General features: G+C 45.3%; 1 protein-coding gene and 1 pseudogene across 1 annotated transcript in view; both read left to right on the top strand.

The window, feature by feature from the left end:
- Nucleotides 1-21,955, top strand: part of LOC126100946 (uncharacterized) — a 162,824-nt gene that overhangs the window by 26,224 nt on the left and 114,645 nt on the right. The window contains exons 2-3 of the mRNA XM_049911607.1: nt 7,205-7,376; nt 21,339-21,369. Of these exons, the coding sequence (XP_049767564.1) occupies nt 7,218-7,376; nt 21,339-21,369 (190 nt within the window). The 5' untranslated portion in view covers nt 7,205-7,217. The remainder of the gene's footprint in view (nt 1-7,204; nt 7,377-21,338; nt 21,370-21,955) is intronic.
- LOC126102424 (5S ribosomal RNA) lies at nt 10,658-10,775 on the top strand (annotated as a pseudogene).

Genomic DNA, 21,955 nt, shown 5'->3' with positions numbered 1-21,955 from the left:
TATTTAGATTTGCAACGCTACAAGCAGTAGCAAGTTAACAGCATAGTTACAATAGAACCTGTTTCTACATTCCCAGATTTTTCGTTTTCCCGTTATTTTCTGTTAGTCTGTACGAAACTCATATTCTAGCAGTTGATTGTTTTTCTGCGGTTCAAAATTTCATATGAATAACCTTTCCTAGATTTTGTGCTTTTGAACCACTATGACAAGATTAAAGTTAGATTTTCAAATCGATTTATGTCCAAACTAAATTGTGTTTCCGCTCATGGACAAAGTAGAGGCTAATACACAAAACTGTACAGTGCGTTTCAGAATGCAAATCGTTTTGGGATCTATGAGAGATATCGGTAACATTCTCAGGCGCACTGACTTTACTCTCAGCAGCTATAGACAATCAAAAAACAGCATTTGCATTTGTTTTCCGTCTTAAAAGCAAGTCATGTAATACACAAAACAATTGGCAAAAAACGTTTAATTTCATTCAAGGACTGTTAGACAGTGCCGATTTCTTAAGGTTCTCATTGACTTCTTCAACACAGCTCAACAAAACTACATGACTTTCCATTTGCATCTTTGTGCAGTTCAGAATTCATATAAATTCTTCCACTTCGCTAAGACCTTTAAAGCTTATCTCAATTTATTCAGTGTGGAAGAGTTTTGAAATCCTTTCCTTCAGAATAAATACTACATAAACGTTCCTCTGTACCAGAAATAATTTTTTTTATCGTGCACCAGTGTTATATATTAACAGAAGAAACGATTTATTTTCATTAGAGGTCATTCCTGAGATCTTTAAAAGCACTTCGTGAAAGCAGAAAGCATCCTTTGTCACAGAAATAAATTTTTCTATATTTTTTGAATGCTAAATACTGATAGAAGAAAAAAATCATTACTTTTAAAGCTAGTTCCTGAAATTTATAGATGCTCATAGTGGAATCAGAAAGAAGTACATGTGTTGTTCTAGGTTCAATGAGAACATATTGAGTGGGGAGAATGAAAATAAAAGAAAATTGTCACCTCTTAGTTTAGTGAAGCAATTTTTAAATTCTATAGTTTACAAATTATTTCACAAGGCCTTCGTTGAAAATAGATAAACACACACACACACACACACACACACACACACACACACACACACAAGCCAGAGTCTGGCTTCAGCAGCAGCCACAGACCGTAATCATGTGTGTGTGTGTGTGTGTGTGTGTGTGTGTGTGTGTGTGTGTGTGAGAGAGAGAGAGAGAAAGAGAGAGAGAGAGAGAGAGAGAGAGAGAGAGAGAGAGAGTTGCGTTTGCGTGAGTATGTGTGTGTGTGTATGTTTTCTATTTTAGACGAAGGCCTTGTTGGCCGAAAGCTCACACTTTGACAGTCTCTTTGTTGTGCATGTTTGTGACTTAGCATCTCCGCTGTATGGTGAGTAGCAACTGTGCTTTTAATAATAGTGCATCACCTAATTATATCCTGCTCATTAAACATAAGGCACTGTTTAACAGCCTAAGGTCAACGAGTATGTTGCATGCGAAGGAAACTCACAAATAAGTCGTTGCATTTTAGAAAATTTGCCACTTCAGTTTCACATCGGAAATAGTGGACCTAGGGATGTTCAGGACTGTGGAAATCCCGCGTACAGACGTATAACACAAGTGACACGCAATCACCTGACCACGTTCGAATTCCTTGAGTTTAGCGGAGAGCCCCATTCTTCTCTCTCACGATGTCTAAAGGGTACTGCGGTTGCTGATACGAAGTACCTGACAATAGATGGCAGCACAATGCACTTAATATGAAAAAGGTATGTTTTTGGGGGTGTCCATATACTTTTGATCACACAGTGTATAGTGATTATCAGATAAATTAAATGAAGGCTGTTATACGATTAATCAGTGAGTGATTCCGTTAGATTGCCTAGGTTTGCAACAGTTACAATGACGATGGGTTCGTAATCCTACAGACAAGTACTGAGCAGCGGCCACACGTTACAAATGAATACGTCTTTAAGAAACCGTGCACGTGGGAACTCGGAGAGTCACATTCTCGAGAAGTTCCTCTCACAATGGATATCGTTCTTAATGGGAGCGCGTACGCATGCAGCAGTTTCGCCACCCGGTCAATCCGACAGCGCCATTTCGTCACAGCGCATAGTAATGCTCGGAGTCAAGGGCGCCCACTCGGTAGTTTGTAGGTGGGCTACACCTTCGGGTCCTCAGCTCGTGGTCTACATCTACATCTACATCTACATCCATACTCCGCAAGCCACCTGACGGTGAGTGGCGGAGGGTACCTTCAGTAGCTCTATAGGTTCTCCCTTCTATTCCAGTCTCGTATTGTTCGTGGAAAGAAGGATTGTCGGTATGCCTCTGTGTGGGCTCTAATCTCTCTGATTTTATCCTCATGGCCTCTTCGCGAGATATACGTAGGAGGGAGCAATATACTGCTTGACTCTTCGGTGAAGGTATGTTCTCGAAACTTTGACAAAAGCCCGTACCGAGCTACTGAGCGTCTCTCCTGCAGAGTCTTCCACTGGAGTTTATTTATCATCTCCGTAACGCTTTCGCGATTACTGAATGATCCTGTAACGAAGCGCGCTGCTCTCCGTTGGATCTTCTCTATGTCTTGTATCAACCCTATCTGGTACGGATCCCACACTGCTGAGCAGTATTCAAGCAGTGGGCGAACAAGCGTACTGTAACCTACTTCCTTTGTTTTCGGATTGCATTTCCTTAGGATTCTTCCAATGAATCTCAGTCTGGCATCTGCTTTACCGACGATCAACATTATATGATCATTCCATTTTAAATCACTCCTAATGCGTACTCCCAGATAATTTATGGTATTAACTGCTTCCAGTTGCTGACCTGCTATTTTGTAGCTAAATGATAAAGGATCTATCTTTCTGTGTATTCGCAGCACATTACACTTGTCTACATTGAGATTCAATTGCCATTCCCTGCACCATGTGTCAATTCGCTGCAGATCCTCCTGCATTTCAGTACAATTTTCCATTGTTACAACCTCTCGATACACCACAGCATCATCTGCAAAAAGCCTCAGTGAACTTCCGATGTCATCCACCAGGTCATTTATGTATATTGTGAATAGCAACGGTCCTATGACACTCCCCTGTGGCACACCTGAAGTCACTCTTACTTCGGAAGACTTCTCTCCATTGAGAATAACATGCTGCGTCCTGTTATCTAGGAACTCCTCAATCCAATCACACAATTGGTCTGATAGTCCATATGCTCTTACTTTGTTCATTAAACGACTGTGGGGAACTGTATCGAACGCATTGCGGAAGTCAAGAAACACGGCATCTACCTGTGAACCCGTGTCTATGGCCCACTGAGTCTCGTGGACGAATAGCGCGAGCTGGGTTTCACATGACCGTCTTTTTCGAAACCCATGCTGATTCCTACAGAGTAGATTTCTAGTCTCCAGAAAAGTCATTCTACTCGAACACAATACGTGTTCCAAAATTCTACAACTGATCGACGTTAGAGATATAGGTCTATAGTTCTGCACATCTGTTCAACGTCCCTTCTTGAAAACGGGGCTGACCTGTGCCCTTTTCCAATCCTTTGGAACGCTACGCTCTTCTAGAGACCTACGGTACACCGCTGCAAGAAGGGGGGCAAGTTCCTTCGCGTACTCTGTGTAAAATTGAACTGGTATCCCATCACGTCCAGAGGCCTTTCCTCTTTTGAGCGATTTTAATTGTTTCTCTATCCCTCTGTCGTCTATTTCGATATCTACCATTTTGTCATCTGTGCGACAATCTAGAGAAGGACTACAGTGCAATCTTCCTCTGTGAAACAACTTTGGAAAAAGACATTTAGTATTTCGGCCTTTAGTCTGTCATCCTCTGTTTCAGTACCATTTTGGTCACAGAGTGTCTGGACATTTTGTTTTGATGCACCTACCGCTTTGACATAAGACCAAAATTTCTTAGGATTTTCTGCCAAGTCAGTACATAGAACTTTACTTTCGAATTCATTGAACGCCTCTCGCATAGCCCTCCTCACATTACATTTCGCTTCGCGTAATTTTTGTTTGTCTGCAAGGCTTTGGCTATGTTTATGTTTGCTGTGAAGTTCCCTTTGCTTCCGCAGCAGTCGCGTCTCCGGTCGCGTTCCCGCTTCCCGAGCACGGGGTCTCGTGTTCGATTCCCAGCGGGGTCAGGGATTTTCACCTGCCTCGAGATGACTGGGTGTTTCTGTTATCCTCATCATTTCATCATCATTCATGAAAGTGACGAGATTGGGCTGAGCAAAGGTTGAGAATTTATACGGTCGCTGATAACCGCGCAGTTGAGCGACCCACAAGCCAATCATCATCGTCGTCATCATCATAGACCTTGGGGTATGCAGTATTTTTAATAATTTGGAACATCTTTCGATGGTCAATACCATGCAGAAATTTTAAGAATTGCGTAACACTATGCTGGCAGCACGTTATTGTCCATATACACTACTGGCCATTAAAATTGCTGTACCAAGAAGAAATGCAGATGATAAACGCGTATTCATTGGACAAATATATTATACTACAACTGATATGTGATTACATTTTCACGTAATTTGGGTGCATAGATCCTGAGAAATCAGTACCCAGAACAACCACCTCTGGCCGTAATAACGGGATACGCCTGGGCATTGAGTCAAACAGAGCTTGGATGGCGTGTACGGGTACAGCTGCCCATGCAGCTTAACCAGATACCACAGTTCATCAAGAGTAGTGACTGGCGTATTGTGACGAGCCAGTTGCTCGGACACCATTGACCAGACGTATTCAGTTGGTGAGAGATCTGGAGAATGTGCTGGCCAGGGCAGCACACGAACATAGTCTGTATCCCGAATGGCCCGTACAGGACCTGCAACATGCGGTCCTGCATTGTGCTGCTGAAATTTAGGGTTTTGCAGGCATCGAATGAAGGGTTACATGCATATCTGGGCGGTACCACGTACTCCACTAGCTACTTCATAAGAAAGTTGAAGATTAACGTATTGATCCTCTGGCCACTAATACAAAAGTACATAGCCTGTTTCGTAATCTGGTATTATTACTAAAAGGAACCGAGTGATCAGTCAACCATCGATTCTGGACATACTCCTCCATGGCTTTGCTAGTCTGGCGAAAATGTTTTAGTAGTCTGTCCTGTACTCGTTTCCAGTTTCGTACCGTTAAGGCTGACTGTGTGTGCAAATGTGAGGAAGAGTGCGAGAAAGCGAATGTAATCTTACGTAGCACTCCATGCTGTAATTGTAAGGGCGACGATAACCACGATGTTGGACCCCGTACATAACAGCTACAAGAGCAGCAGCAACTGAAGTATCACAGCTAATAGCATGAGATTTAAGATGTCGGAATAGAAACAAAACACACTCTGGAGCGGAGTCAAAAGACCTCTCGTCCAGAATGAAATAGTAAAAGTGTGTATCACTCAGTCACACCATATCACATCTCAACAAACATGGCAGACAACACCAAAAAAATTTAAGAGAAAAGCAGCATGAAAAATGCTATCAAGCACTCACCACAACTCAATATATACTACTGGCCATTAAAATTGCTAGACCACAAAGATGACGTGCTACAGACGCGAAATTTTACCGACAGGAAGAAGATGCTGTGATATGCAAATGATTACCTTTTCAGAGCATTCACACAAGGTTGGCGCCGGTGGTGACACCTACAACGTGCTGACATGAGGGAAGTTTTCAACCGATTTCGCATACACAAAAAGCAGTTGACCGGCGTTGCCTGGTGAAACGTTGTTGTGATGCCTCGTGTAAGGAGGCGAAATGCGTACCATCACGTTTCCGACTTTGGTAAAGGTCGGATTGTAGCCTATCGCGATTGCGGTTTATCGTATCGCGACATTGCTGTTCGCGTTGGTCGAGATCCAATGACTGTTAGCAGAATATGGAATTGGTGGGTTCATGAGGATAATACGGAACGCCGTGGTGGATCCCAACGGCCTCGTATCACCAGCAGTCGAGATGACAGGTATCTTATATGCATGGCTGTAACGGATCGTGCAGCCACGTCTCGATCCCTGAGTCAACAGATGGCGACGTTTGCAAGACTACAACCATCCGCACGAACAGTTCGACAACGTTTGCAGCAGCATGGACTATCAGCTCGGAGACCATGGCTGCGGTTACCCTTGACGCTGCATCACAGACAGGAGCGCCCGCGATGGTCTACTCAATGACGAACCTGGTTGCACGAATGGCATTTTTACGGATGAATCGAGGTTCTGTTTACAGCATCATGATGGTCGCATCCGTGTTTGGCGACATCGTGGTGAACGCACATTGGAAGCCATACTGGCGTCTCATCCAGCGTGATGGTATGGGGTGCCATTGGTTGCACGTCTCGGTCACCTCTTGTTCGGATTGATGGCACTTTGAACAGTGGACGTTACATTTCAGATGTGTTACGACCCGTGGCTCTACCCTTCATTCGATCCCTGCGAAACCCTACATTTCAGCAGGAGAATGCACGACGGCAAGTTGCAGGTCCTGTAATGGCCTTTCTGGACACAAAATCTTCGACTGCTGCCCTGGCCAGCACATTCTCCAGCTCTCTCACCAATTGAAAACATCTGCTCATTGGTGGCCTAGCAACTGGTTCGCCGCAATACTCCAGTCACTACTCTCGATGAACAGTGGTATCGTGTTGAAGCTGCATGGGCAGTTCTAGTATAATATATTTGTCCAATGAATACCCATTTATCATCTGCATTTCTTCTTGGTGTAGCAATTTTAATGGCCAGTAGTGTAATATGGCGACTGTAACACAGTGGCCCAATGTACAGCTACAGATAAACCAGGAAAAAAAGGAAATCAAGTAACCAAACTTAGAAATCTGCACTGACCATAGGTTACATCAGGACCCCCACGTAGTTCATCGTTTCTGCAAATCATACGAGAGAGGAATCAAACATCCTTATCGACACTGCCGAAAGTGTCTCTGTTCCAAATCAAAGATGCGACTAGCAAAATTGAGAGTACTATTTTAAGTTGAAGACATTACTGGAGCAGCGCCGGACGTAGGAGGAAAGATTGGGAGTGATGTAGACACGTGGTCATCTGCTGAGACAGTCGGCTCCTTTCGTTTCTCAGTTAGACGTCGTGATTGGCATTTTGTGCAAGTGAGCGACGGCTTCTGCCAGCCCCGTGAGAGAGCGTGTCTGTCGTTGCAGGGCCACGGCTGGGATGCAGCGGCCAGCTGCTCGTGCTGTGCTGGCGGCTGCCGTCGCCGCGCTGGCCAGCCTGGGTTCGAGCCTGGCCGGCGGCCAGGGACACCTGTCGTGCGACTGCCGCCTGTGGCACCTGCGGGACACCTCCATAGCCCTCCACTGCACCAGAGGACAGGTGCGTGTCTCCGCACGGCGCACCTACACCAATTTCACTCTTCTGTACACCAATTTAATTCGTTCATTTAGAGACAGTCCAATAAAATTGGATGTATCTTAATGTGTAACTTAAAATCCGTCTTGATTGCAAAATATTTTTTTTAAATTCATATGACCGGTTTCGGTTCATTCAGAACCATCTTCAGATCTGATATTTCAGTTACAGGAGTGTTGTTGTTGTTGTGGTCTTCAGTCCTGAGACTGGTTTGATGCAGCTCTCCATGCTACTCTATCCTGTGCAAGCTTCTTCATCTCCCAGTATCTACTGCAACCTACATCCTTCTGAATCTGCTTGGTGTATTCATCTCTTGGTCTCCCTCTACGATTTTTACCCTCCACACTGCCCTCCAATGCTAAATTTGTGATCCCTTGATGCCTCAAAACATGTCCTACCAACCGAACCCTTCTTCTAGTCAAGTTGTGCCACAAACTTGTCTTCTCCCCAATCCTATTCAATACCTCCTCATTAGTTTTATGATCTACCCATCTAATCTTCAGCATTCTTGTGTAGCACCACATTTCGAAAGCTTCTATTCTTTTCTTGTCCAAACTATTTATCGTCCAAGTTTCGCTACCATACATGGCTACACTCCATACAAATACTTTCAGAAACGACTTCCTGACACTTAAATCTATACTCGATGTTAACAAATTCCTCTTCTTGAGAAACGCTTTCCTTGCCATTGCCAGTCTACATTTTATATCCTCTCTACTTCGACCATCATCGGTTAGTTTACTCCCTAAATCGCAAAACTCCTTTACTACTTTAAGTGTCTCATTTCCTAATCTAATTCCCTCAGCATCACCCGACTTAATTCGACTACATTCCATTATCCTCGTTTTGCTTTTGTTGATGTTCATCTTATATCCTCCTTTCAAGACACTGTCCATTCCGTTCAACTGCTCTTCCAAGTCCTTTGCTGTCTCTGATAGAATTACAATGTCTTCGGCGAATCTCAAAGTTTTTACTTCTTCTCCATGAATTTTAATACCTACTCCGAATTTTTCTTTTGTTTCCTTTACTGCTTGCTCAATATACAGATTGAATAACATCGGGGAGAGGCTACAACCCTGTCTTACTCCTTTCCCAACCACTGCTTCCCTTTCATGCCCCTCGACTCTTATAACTGCCATCTGGTTTCTGTACAAACTGTAAATAGCCTTTCGCTCCCTGTATTTTACCCCTGCCACCTTCAGAATTTGAAAGAGAGTATTCCAGTTAACATTGTCAAAAGCTTTCTCTAAGTCTACAAATGCTAGAAACGTAGGTTTGCCTTTTCTTAATCTTTCTTCTAAGATAAGTCGTAAGGTCAGTATTGCCTCACGTGTTCCAACATTTCTACGGAATCCAAACTGATCTCCCCCGAGGTCGGCTTCTACCAGTTTTTCCATTCGTCTGTAAAGAATTCGCGTTAGTATTTTGCAGCTGTGACTTATTAAACTGATAGTTCGGTAATTTTCACATCTGTCAACACCTGCTTTCTTTGGGATTGGAATTATTATATTCTTCTTGAAGTCTGAGGGTATTTCGCCTGTCTCATACATCGTGCTCACCAGATGGTAGAGTTTAGTCATGACTGGCTCTCCCGAGGCCATGAGTAGTTCAAATGGAATGTTGTCTACTCCCGGGGCCTTGAGTAACCCGTCCAAATCCAGCAACTTTCACGTGCTACGTCACGTAGCATGTGAAAGTTGCTGGATTTGGACGTTTTACTCCTGTAACTGATATATCAGATCTGAAGTGGTTCTGAATGAACCGAAACCGGTCATATGAATTTAAAAAAAATTTTTTTTTGCAGTCAAGACGGATTTTAAGTAACATTATAAAATCACTGATTGCTGTTATCCCATAAGACATTATGTCTGTTTTTGCAAAGTATCTTAATGTCATATTAAGCGATGGCTGTAAAATGATTGGTTTCACGTACTTAGAACATCTATAGGGTGCTTCGAAAGATTTTTTCCGAGTTCACTAGATACAAAATGGTTCAAATGGCTCTGAGCACTACGCGACTTAACGTCTGAGGTCATCAGTCGCCTAGAACCCAACTACTTAAACTAACCCAAGGACATCACACACATCCATGCCTGAGGCAGGATTCGAACCTGCGACCGGAGAGGTAGCGCCTAGAACCGCACGGCCACTCCGGCCTGCTCGCTAGATACACCACCACAAAAACGAAGTTAGGGTACATTTTATCTTCCGTACAGGACTACAAAATATTTATTTGCAAAAGAACCAACCGATCTCACTATTCATAGGGAACATCTTGTACTTGCCTTTTGGATGGAAGTTTTAAGCACCTTAAAAAATTTAAAAAAAAGTTCAAATGTGTGTGAAATCTTATGGGACTAACTGCTAAGGTCATCAGTCCCTAAGCTTACACATTATTTAACCTAAATTATCTTAAGGACAAACCAGCACACCCATGCCCGAGGGAGGACTCGAACCTCCGTCGGGATCAGCCACACAGTCCATGACTGCAGCGCCCCAGACCGCTCGGCTAATCCCGCGCGGCACACCTTCCAAATTAACTGCTGTTCCTGTGGTGTCACCGCCAGACACCACACTTGCTAGGTGGTAGCCTTCAAATCGGCCGAGGTCCGTTAGTATACGTCGGACCCGCTTGTCGCCACTATCAGTGATTGCAGACCGAGCGCCGCCACACGGCAGGTCTAGAGAGACTTCCTAGCACTCGCCCCAGTTGTACAGCCGACTTTGCTAGCGATGGTTCACTGACAAGTTAGCATAGCTTCCAGCTACGTCATTTGCTACGACCTTGCAAGGCGCCATTACCAGTTACTATTGATGCTGTAAAACATGCACCGTCAAGAGCGATGTTCACCTATTATGGATTAAAGTTAAGTATTCCAGCAGCAAGTTTTTTTTTTTTTTTTTTTTTTTTTTTTTTTTTTTTTTTTTTTTTTCCTAGTATAAATTCCGTGTCCTGTTCCAGACCTCACGCCAGCCTGCGTGAGCTTAAACGCGTGTCTTTCGGCTTCCTGTCATAGTGGGTTGGCTGTCTTGCCAATCCACAACAGTTCCTATGCGGTATCAGACTTCGCTCGAAGTTATTGGAATAGGAGGCATATAGACCGAGTCCACCAAAACCCCCTCCCCTCACCCCCCCACCACTTCTCCCGTTCATTACCCCCAAAATATTTACACACTGTTCCAATAAGTTACCACTCTGATTAGTAGCCGTGACAACAAATACCTATAGCTGTGCCGCATAGATCGCCAATGGCCTCGTCACAGTGGTATCACCGGTTCCCGTCAGATCACCGAAGTTAAGCGCTGTCGGGCTTGGCTAGCAGTTGGATGGGTGACCGTCCGATCCTCCGAGCACTGTTGGCAAGCGGGGTACACTCAGCCCTTGTGAGGCAAATTGAGGAGCTCCTTGATCGAGAAGTAGCGGCTCCGGTCACGTAAACTGACAACGGCCGGGAGAGTGGTGGGCTGACCACATGCTCCTCCATATCCGCATCCGGTGACTCCTGTCGACAGGGGATGACACTGCGGTCGGTCACTACCGATGGGCCTTCCGAGGCCTGTTAGGATGGAGTTTAGTTTACTTTAGTAACGCATAGATCAGTCACTAAATATTAGTCAAAATACACTCCTGGAAATTGACATAAGAACACCGTGAATTCATTGTCCCAGGAAGGGGAAACTTTATTGACACATTCCTGGGGTCAGATACATCACATGATCACACTGACAGAACCACAGGCACATAGACACAGGCAACAGAGCATGCACAATGTCGGCACTAGTACAGTGTATATCCACGTTTCGCAGCAATGCAGGCTGCTATTCTCCCATGGAGACGATCGTAGAGATGCTGGATGTAGTCCTGTGGAACGGCTTGCCATGCCATTTCCACCTGGCGCCTCAGTTGGACCAGCGTTCGTGCTGGACGTGCAGACCGCGTGAGACGACGCTTCATCCAGTCCCAAACATGCTCAATGGGGGACAGATCCGGAGATCTTGCTGGCCAGGGTAGTTGACTTACACCTTCTAGAGCACGTTGGGTGGCACGGGATACATGCGGACGTGCATTGCCCTGTTGGAACAGCAAGTTCCCTTGCCGGTCTAGGAATGGTAGAACGATGGGTTCGATGACGGTTTGGATGTACCGTGCACTATTCAGTGTCCCCTCGACGATCACCAGTGGTGTACGGCCAGTGTAGGAGATCGCTCCCCATACCATGATGCCGGGTGTTGGCCCTGTGTGCCTCGGTCGTATGCAGTCCTGATTGTGGCGCTCACCTGCACGGCGCCAAACACGCATACGACCATCATTGGCACCAAGGCAGAAGCGACTCTCATCGCTGAAGACGACACGTCTCCATTCGTCCCTCCATTCACGCCTGTCGCGACACCACTGGAGGCGGGCTGCACGATGTTGGGGCGTGAGCGGAAGACGGCCTAACGGTGTGCGTGACCGTAGCCCAGCTTCATGGAGACGGTTGCGAATGGTCCTCGCCGATACCCCAGGAGCAACAGTGTCCCTAATTTGCTGGGAAGTGGCGGTGCGGTCCCCTACGGCACTGCGTAGGATCCTACGGTCTTGACGTGCATCCGTGCGTCGCTGCGGTCCGGTCCCAGGTCGACGGGCACGTGCACCTTCCGCCGACCACTGGCGACAACATCGATGTACTGTGGAGACCTCACGCCCCACGTGTTGAGCAATTCGGCGGTACGTCCACCCGGCCTCCCGCATGCCCCCTATACGCCCTCGCTCAAAGTCCGTCAATTGCACATACGGTTCACGTCCACGCTGTCGCGGCATGCTACCAGTGTTAAAGACTGCGATGGAGCTCCGTATGCCACGGCAAACTGGCTGACACTGACGGCGGCGGTGCTCAAATGCTGCGCAGCTAGCGCCATTCGACGGCCAACACCGCGGTTCCTGGTGTGTCCGCTGTGCCGTGCGTGTGATCATTGCTTGTACAGCCCTCTCGCAGTGTCCGGAGCAAGTATGGTGGGTCTGACACACCGGTGTCTATGTGTTCTTTTTTCCATTTCCAGGAGTGTATTTTGTGAGTAAGACATTTCACAATAATATCGTGACTCGCAAAGTCATACCATAATTCGAAATATTATTGCTGTTCCAACCTCCTATCAACCGTGGCGAGTGCTTTCAGATAAAGTGGTTAATGAACTAATCAGCTAGAAATACCGCGATCGACAGCATCAAGCTCTCTGTGCGAACAACACCAACAGCAGCATATCACTACTAATTTCACTCTTCTGATAATGGTACTTTGGTCTACGCGCATTTCCAAAATCCCCGTTTTGCTCTCTTTAGCTAGCACTTAGTGATATTCAGTAACCAAGGTATTCGTGGGAAATTCGTTATATACATATTGCAATCTAAGTGACACATTTTATCTTCCGTACAGGACTACAAAATATTTATTTGCAAAAGAACCAACCGATTTCACTGTCATAGGGAACCTCTTGTAGTTGCCTTTTGCATGGAAGTTTTAAGCACCTTCCAAATTAACTGCTGTTCCTATGCGGTATCAGACTTCGCTCGAAGTTATTGGAATGGGAGGCACCAGAACCCCCTCCCTCCCCCCCCCCCCCTCCCCATTTGTTTCCGATATGCGTTCGAATCCAGCACCTGTAGCAAATCTGTCTAATCTGTAATTTGTAATTTTATTTATCCTGTAGATCATACATTGTGTGCAGAGAAGCACATGATGATATAGGAGAAGTCAAAAATGGAGATGAGATGATACATGGTTAAAATGATTATGGCAGCGAGCTTATAATGCTACAAATGTTCTTATAATACATGTGTAACGCCAAGAAACAGAAAAGTGTATATGTAGATATCTTGTGAAAAATTCAGAATTGCACACTATTTCTTAATAAGTTAACATTATTAAAGGAAGGAAACGTATAAGCAAATAACATAGAAATTCAAAAGTACCATATACATTTAAATAGCCATTTCTAAAGTAAAATAGTAAAGGTGACACATTTCTGTATCAAGGTGTTCAGGTTTACATACAAAATACAGAACAAGGACAGAATGTTTCAAGATACTCATCTATACTATAATAACACTTTTGCAATAAATATTTATCGACAGCAGTTTTAAATTTTGAAGTGTCTTTTATTGTTTTAATGTTATTAGATAGTTATTGTACAGTCTGTTGCCTATTTGCGGTATCTCCTGTTTTCTCTTTGTGTTATACAGATGGATACTCTGCTCAGTCGCTATTTTCTAAAATTTTTCAAACAAATATTATTACTTGTAAGGTATATAGACATGGTAGTGGGAGGATGTGAAGTTTCTTAAATAACGAATTGCATGAGCTTCTTGCGGCAGCATATTCTATGGCTCTTACAATTCTATTTTCACATATAAAACATCTTTTGCTGTCAAATGCATTTTCCCAAAAGATTATGCCATATCGCAGTAAAGATTCTGCCTGGGCGAAGTATACATTTTAGTGTCTCTTTCCATGTAAAACCAGAAACAATTTTGATACTATAACAAATGTTATTCAATTTATTTGTAATATATTTTGTATGTTGGATCTATTTTAGATCTTCTTGGATCCATATTCCAAGACATTTTGTAGAGCTTAAATTTTGAACTCTATGTCTGGTGTTAGTGCACATTTATTGTGCGCTGTGTGCAAGAGCATTGTAACTGTTTCTTCTGTGTTTATTACTAAACTGTTTCCAGAAAACCAGTCTCTAATGTCGGTGGTACACTTCTTAATGGCATGCAGTAATTCTTCTCTGGTCCTTCCTTTTAGTATCACATTTGTGTCATCTATGAATTTTATGTAATTATGGCGTGCACTGGTCGGTTCCAAGTCATTTGAAAAGGGTAGGTACAGAACTGGTTCTAGAATGGAGCCTTGTGGTACACTGTACTTAATGCTCTGATTTTCTGAGCAGTAGGACCCTGTCTTGTTCCCTTCTTGTATAGCAAGCTCAACCACTTGCTCGCTATTTTGGAGATATGATTTGATCAATTCATAGGCCGTGCCCCTAATACCTAGAGATTCAAGTTTCTTAAGCTAGACGTTGTGATTGATGACATTTAATGCTTTAGAGAGGTCTAGAAATATGGCTGCGATATGCTCTTTGCTGTCTGTAGCATTTAAGGCTTCATTTAGGAATGCAAAAATAGCAGTCTCAGTAGATTTAGATCGTAACTCTAACACAGAACCGATCGTAATTGCTGATTAGCCGTAAAGGCACGTTAGATACCAAATTGTTGGCCAGTATAAGTTACCTAGACCAGTATGAAATTACACCCACGAAAAATGGTGAGTATGATTTCATTACCTACTAAAAAACTGTTCACATGTTCAGATTTGAAGTGATGTAATGTAATGTTTCGTGACTGACACGCCTTCTGTCGTGTAGGAGAAGTGCACTGCAGAGTGGTGCAACACCTATCGTCGTAGGAAGCTGGGCAGGAGCAGAAACGATTAGCGAACACATAAACACAGTAAAAGGAAGTTTTACTTAACTTACAGCTTTCTCAAAGCGTTGCGAAGAAACTTTACAAAAGAACAAACGGCAATAAAGCCCATCCATTTCAAGAAGCAAACTAACGAGCGTCGTGCAGTGTGAGTCTCCCACTACTAATGCACGAGCAGGCTGTCAAAAGCTCACTGAAACGTAAGGCTATCTGAGACTGCGAGTGAGACTGGGCCGCGTGGCTGCCGCCGGCCATCCTACAGGGTGTTTCAAAAATGACCGGTATATTTGAAACGGCAATAAAAACTAAACGAGCAGCGATAGAAATACACCGTTTGTTGCAATATGCTTGGGACATCAGTACATTTTCAGGCAGACAAACTTTCGAAGTTACAGTAGTTACAATTTCCAACAACAGATGGCACTGCGGTCTGGGAAACTCTATAGTACGATATTTTCCACATATCCACCATGCGTAGCAATAATATGGCATAGTCTCTGAATGAAATTACCCGAAACCTTTGACAACGTGTCTGGCGTAATGGCTTCACATGCAGATGAGATGTACTGCTTCAGCTGTTCAATTGTTTCTGGATTATGGCGGTACACCTGGTCTTTCAAGTGTCCCCACAGAAAGAAGTCACAGGGGTTCATGTCTGGCGAATAGGGAGGCCAATCCACGCCGCCTCCTGTATGTTTCGGATAGCCCAAAGCAATCACACGATCATCGAAATATTCATTCAGGAAATTAAAGACGTCGGCCGTGCGATGTGGCCGGGCACCATCTTGCATAAACCACGAGGTGTTCGCAGTGTCGTCTAAGGCAGTTTGTACCGCCACAAATTCACGAAGAATGTCCAGATAGCGTGATGCAGTAATCGTTTCGGATCTGAAAAATGGGCCAATGATTCCTTTGGAAGAAATGGCGGCCCAGACCAGTACTTTTTGAGGATGCAGGGACGATGGGACTGCAACATGGGGCTTTTCGGTTCCCCATATCCGCCAGTTCTGTTTATTGACGAAGCCGTCCAGGTAAAAATAAGCTTCGTCAGTAAACCAAATGCTGCCCACATGCATATCGCCGTCATCAATCCTGTGCACTATATCGTTAGCGAATGTCTCTCGTGCAGCAATGGTAGCGGCGCTGAGGGGTTGCCGCGTTTGAATTTTGTACGGATAGAGGTGTAAACTCTGGCGCACGAGACAATATGTGGACGTTGGCGTCATTTGGACCGCAGCTGCAACACGGCGAACGGAAACCCGAGGCCGCTGTCGGATCACCTGCTGCACTAGCTGCGCGTTGCCCTCTGTGGTTGCCGTACGCGGTCGCCCTACCTTTCCAGCACGTTCATCCGTCACGTTCCCAGTCCGTTGAAATTTTTCAAACAGATCCTTTATTGTATCGCTTTTCGGTCCTTTGGTTACATTAAACCTCCGTTGAAAACTTCGTCTTGTCGCAACAACACTGTGTTCTAGGCGGTGGAATTCCAACACCAGAAAAATCCTCTGTTCTAAGGAATAAACCATGTTGTCTACAGCACAGTTGCACGTTGTGAACAGCACACGCTTACAGCAGAAAGACGACGTACAGAATGGCGCACCCACAGACTGCGTTGTCTTCTATATCTTTCACATCACTTGCAGCGCCATCTGTTGTTGAAAATTGTAACTACTGTAATTTCGAAAGTTTGTCCGCCTGAAAATGTACTGTTGTCCCAAGCATATTGCAACAAACGGTGTATTTCTATCGCTGCTCGTTTAGTTTTTATTGCCGTTTCAAATATACCGGTCATTTTTGAAACACCCTGTATATCGCGGCGGCAGAGGCCGCTCGTGGTACAGAGCCACTGGAGGCGTGGCATCATCAGACCCGCCAGGACCCCATGCGACAACATCGGCGTCTGTGGCAAATGTGCGTTACTGCTGCCAACTGTGAGACGCCGGTGAGGATGGTATCGATCTGTAATACCACCGATTCGAACTGCGAGCCTGATGGTATTTCCATGTAACGACATTTACATGCCAATTTTGGCAAAGTGAAAGTAGCTGCTGGCAGCACGTCTGTGTGGCGTCGCAAGCTTTGAGAGGTGGTGATCGTGGCTTCTTGTTGCTGCGGTTTCATTGGTGGACATCATTGTTGAGTCAGTCGCTAATTGCTCTTCACTCAAGTGGGCGCTCTTTTCATAGGGCGATACGTTTTCACGGGTGCCCTCTTGGAGCTCCTGTGCCATTATGGTCAGACTTGCACCGTGCTGCGCTGTGCCCTCGGTCGATTTCCTCCTGCTTCAAATCGATGTCCGTGTCGGCTTCCCTATGTCTGGTGAAGCGGCGTTTTTGTGGTGTCGGTCGTCAGTGTGGAGGACGAGAATGGCTGTCGGTGATACTGTTGCTCAGCATTCTACTTTTCATCACGTTATTTCCGGTTGAAACATGTGCCCCCTCACTGCTGGTGAAATAAACTGGTATTCAACTTCTATTCATGACTAGAAAACCAAAGTGTTGTGTTTGAATCCTGATGAAACAAAAATTTTTCGCCTCGCCATTTCCGGTTCAAATATACCATTGCAAATGAAATAATGCCATATCTGACAGTTTTTGTATGTCCATCCTTCGGCAGGAGGTCTCTGGGACGACGGCCGTTTAATATTGTGACAAAATAAGACACTTACAGTCGTTCTTACGACTTTATTTTGTTACAACCAGTTTCAAAGCTTCAGTGCGTCATCTTCAGGCTGTTGTTGATGCGGTACGGGTTGATATGGTCCCTACATATATGTCACATCAGTTGCCAGCATTACTGGATACGCAGGTAATCTTATGTGTCAGCACTCCAACCAACTGCAGTTGGCAGTTGATGGTTGTAGTGCTGACACGTAAGATTATTTGGGTAGGACCATATCAAACCGTACCACATCAAAATCAGCCTGAAGATGACGCATTGAAGCTTTAAAACTGGTTGCAACAAAATAAAATAAAGTCATAAGAACGGCTGTAGGTGTTTTATTTTGTCAAAATATCTGACAGTTCGTTAAGCTTATTTAACAATCCGGTTAGGTCCTACGTTCGAATCCCTATGCAATAGAAAACATACATCACATAATTTCAAGTCTAAACATGTCAACACATTGTTATTTGTTGATGATACTACACTCCTGGAAATGGAAAAAAGACCACATTGACACCGGTGTGTCAGACCCACCATACTTGCTCCGGACACTGCGAGAGGGCTGTACAAGCAATGATTCACACGCACGGCACAGCGGACACACCAGGAACCGCAGTGTTGGCCGTCGAATGGCGCTAGCTGCGCAGCATTTGTGCACCGCCGCCGTCAGTGTCAGCCAGTTTGCCGTGGCATACGGAGCTCCATCGCAGTCTTTAACACTGGTAGCATGCCGCGACAGCGTGGACGTGAACCGTATGTGCAGCTGACGGACTTTGAGCAAGGGCGTATAGTGGGCATGCGGGAGGCCGGGTGGACGTACCGCCGAATTGCTCAACACGTGGGGCGTGAGGTCTCCACAGTACATCGATGTTGTCGCCAGTGGTCGGCGGAAGGTGCACGTGCCCGTCGACCTGGCACCGGACTGCAGCGACGCACGGATGCACGCCAAGACCGTAGGATCCTACGCAGTGCCGTAGGGAACCGCACCGCCACTTCCCAGCAAATTAGGGACACTGTTGCTCCTGGGGTATCGGCGAGGACCATTCGCAACCGTCTCCATGAAGCTGGGCTACGGTCCAGCACACCGTTAGGCCGTCTTCCGCTCACGCCCCAACATCGTGCAGCCCGCCTCCAGTGGTGTCGCGACAGGCGTGAATGGAGGGACGAATGGAGACGTGTCGTCTTCAGCGATGAGAGTCGCTTCTGCCTTGGTGCCAATGATGGTCGTATGCGTGTTTGGCGCCGTGCAGGTGAGCGCCACAATCAGGACTGCATACGACCGAGGCACACAGGGCCAACACCCGGCATCATGGTGTGGGGAGCGATCTCCTACACTGGCCGTACACCACTGGTGATCGTCGAGGGGACACTGAATAGTGCACGGTACATCCAAACCGTCATCGAACCCATCGTTCTACCATTCCTAGACCGGCAAGGGAACTTGCTGTTCCAACAGGACAATGCACGTCCGCATGCATCCCGTGCCACCCGACGTGCTCTAGAAGGTGTAAGTCAACTACCCTGGCCAGCAAGATCTCCGGATCTGTCCCCCATTGAGCATGTTTGGGACTGGATGAAGCGTCGTCTCACGCGGTCTGCACGTCCAGCACGAACGCTGGTCCAACTGAGGCGCCAGGTGGAAATGGCATGGCAATTCGTTCCACAGGACTACATCCAGCATCTCTACGATCGTCTCCATGGGAGAATAGCAGCCTGCATTGCTGCGAAAGGTGGATATACACTGTACTAGTGCCGACATTGTGCATGCTCTGTTGCCTGTGTCTATGTGCCTGTGGTTCTGTCAGTGTGATCATGTGATGTATCTGACCCCAGGAATGTGTCAATAAAGTTTCCCCTTCCTGGGACAATGAATTCACGGTGTTCTTATTTCAATTTCCAGGAGTGTATATTCAGCATCTTTAACAAGAACAATAAGTGATGAAGAAGAATCTCTGTCCTCTTCAAAAAATTTCGACGTCTTGGATGCTGGAAATTGAGTCCTGGTAACTTGTCATATATTGGCGTTATACTGACATGTACGCTGTTACGCTTAAGGCTGTTAGGAGCCATCATGGGCACTGCAAGATAGGAAATCAGAGACACAAATGCAGAGAGCAGGAAAAAGTGGTAGCGTTTAGGATACTGCAGCCGGTCTGGAGTGCTGTCTAGAGGAAAAGTTCCCCTTCAGAGAATTAAGTGGTAATTCCATCCGTCTCCTAGACGCTGTTGTAAGGCTCGCAGTAGACAGTGGCCACGAAAGGGCACGTCTCAGCAGAGACAGCAAGCTTGATACTTTCGCCTGAGAACTGCAACGTCAGCGACTTAACACAGGTTGGGGTGCTACTACAACATTTCCCACTCACAAAACGACTGACGGCGGGGCCAAGTGACGTAAAACGTTGTTGCAGGCCATAACAGGAGTGTCAGTGGGTTTAGCTTTCAGCTGAAAGCTGTTACTATCAAACGGAGTTTGTTAAAGTCCTGAAGCACCGATGGATACCGAGCAGGAGAAGAAGAGGAATCTATATGTGGTTGGCCAGAGGCACCTTGGAGGTGCAGAGCGTCTCGCCAGATTCGCCCAAGTTTATGAAGTGCCAGCGACTATAGGAAGGGAGTAATAGTGCGGCGCCACGATTCTATAAAAACCTACGTTTTGGTATTCAGAGGGGAGTTCTCAGTCAGATCGCTGGAGAGCCTACTCCGTGTCGGTCGTGGCCAGCATCTGCCTGTTTTTCGCACTTGGAATGCTGCTCTCATGTTTGTACTTAACGTACTGCCAGTGTTCGCCACTTCTGTTAGTGCTCAACCACATGGAGTCTGACACTGACTTTACTGTGCAACCAACTGCATCATTTGCTTTCTCTAATGTTTAGAAATTAGCCTTCAGTGTAGTACTTAGTGTGATCGCTAGTAAACAGTGTTAATCAGACCCATGAATTCCACGAGTCTCCTGCTGCAGGCGTCCCGTCGAGTCGCAGAATCTGCATCGCTTGTAGATGCTCTGTGACAGTATTTGGTGTCGATCCCAGTCATCAGCCTGCCTTCACTCGGAATTTGTCATTCTGCAATTGCTCCTCACCGCTCGGAAGTTACAGACTGATGTCAAACTCTCCGTCTTATCTCTGTCCTGTGTTAGGACACGACAAACTGATCCTGGCCAAAAGTTAGAAATTTCATGTCCCTTATGATAGACAGCGATACAGCAACGACGATCGGTGCCGTGTTTTGGTCTGGGTTAGGCACGAAAGGCTTGCTTCGACGGCGTTGGCAATAGATACTGGGTTGGAATCCACATCCGGAACACATCAGTTCTTTATGCCATTTAAATACTGAGCAACACTTAGCACTAGGCAAACAAAGTCAACAGATGACCATCGAACTGCATGAAGGTCAACATGCTGTAACCAGTACGGCGAAACTAGTAGCGATACAGTGTTGATGTTTATGGCTTGCTAGAGCCACAAACGGTGTCTCTTACTCCGCTGACCATTTACATTAGATTGCACTACTGGAATATCTGCTACCATGTGGTATTTTGTCATGGCACTTAGATTGCGGGAATCACTGAACTACAACATGGGTACTAAACAGCGGACACAGAGTGAAATTATTGTAACACATGTTTTTCCAGAAGCTTAATAACTGAAAGCATTTTCTACAGAAAATTGTGATGACTTTAGATTCACGTGTGCGGTACAACATTACAGATATCCTATTACTGCTTTGCCTAGATATGTAAACAAATGTACCGTGGAAGGAAGTACGTAATACATGATTATCTTTTTTTAATTTTTCAGAATGGGACTTCTCAGATTTCTTGTCAAAAAGGTGAGTAAATTTTGAGATCAATCGGAATACGTAAGAGAGATTCAAAAATATGACCATAATGAACCAGACGCATTGCCGATATTTTCGGCGCCCTGCAATGTACGTGAGTAACTTCTTTCATTGTTACTCAAATCAGTTCTCAACGCCGTGTCAGAGAAATAGATTTAGTCATGAAATATCATGTCAATAAACTTCCCTAGTATTAATGACACGGCGATAATTATAATTAATTACCCTCTAACAGAGGATTATGTTAACTTTTTGTTCGAATATAGACAAATATTATTTCATGTTCCAATGTGCAACTCTTATTGTAATTACACATTGTGATTCCATAGCTGCATATTTACAGCCTGTGCTAGATTGGTGACATCAGTCAGTTAATACAAAAATAAGAAACACTTTCTGTTAATAGAACCATTATTAGCAAATACCATTTCTGCTGATGGGGACAGGATAAAACATCGTACTGCAGACTGTAATCCACAGTTTCATTCAAAGAGTGAGGTGTCCTCGTCACAAGACATGGGTGGGGTTAAAACTGAATGCAATCAGCCCCCCCCCCATAATTACGTGTAATATGTGA

Source organism: Schistocerca cancellata, chromosome 9 (genome assembly GCF_023864275.1).
Source record: "Schistocerca cancellata isolate TAMUIC-IGC-003103 chromosome 9, iqSchCanc2.1, whole genome shotgun sequence".
In the NCBI taxonomy this organism is placed as follows: Eukaryota; Metazoa; Arthropoda; class Insecta; order Orthoptera; family Acrididae; genus Schistocerca; species Schistocerca cancellata.
This window is presented reverse-complemented; position numbering and strand designations above follow the sequence as displayed.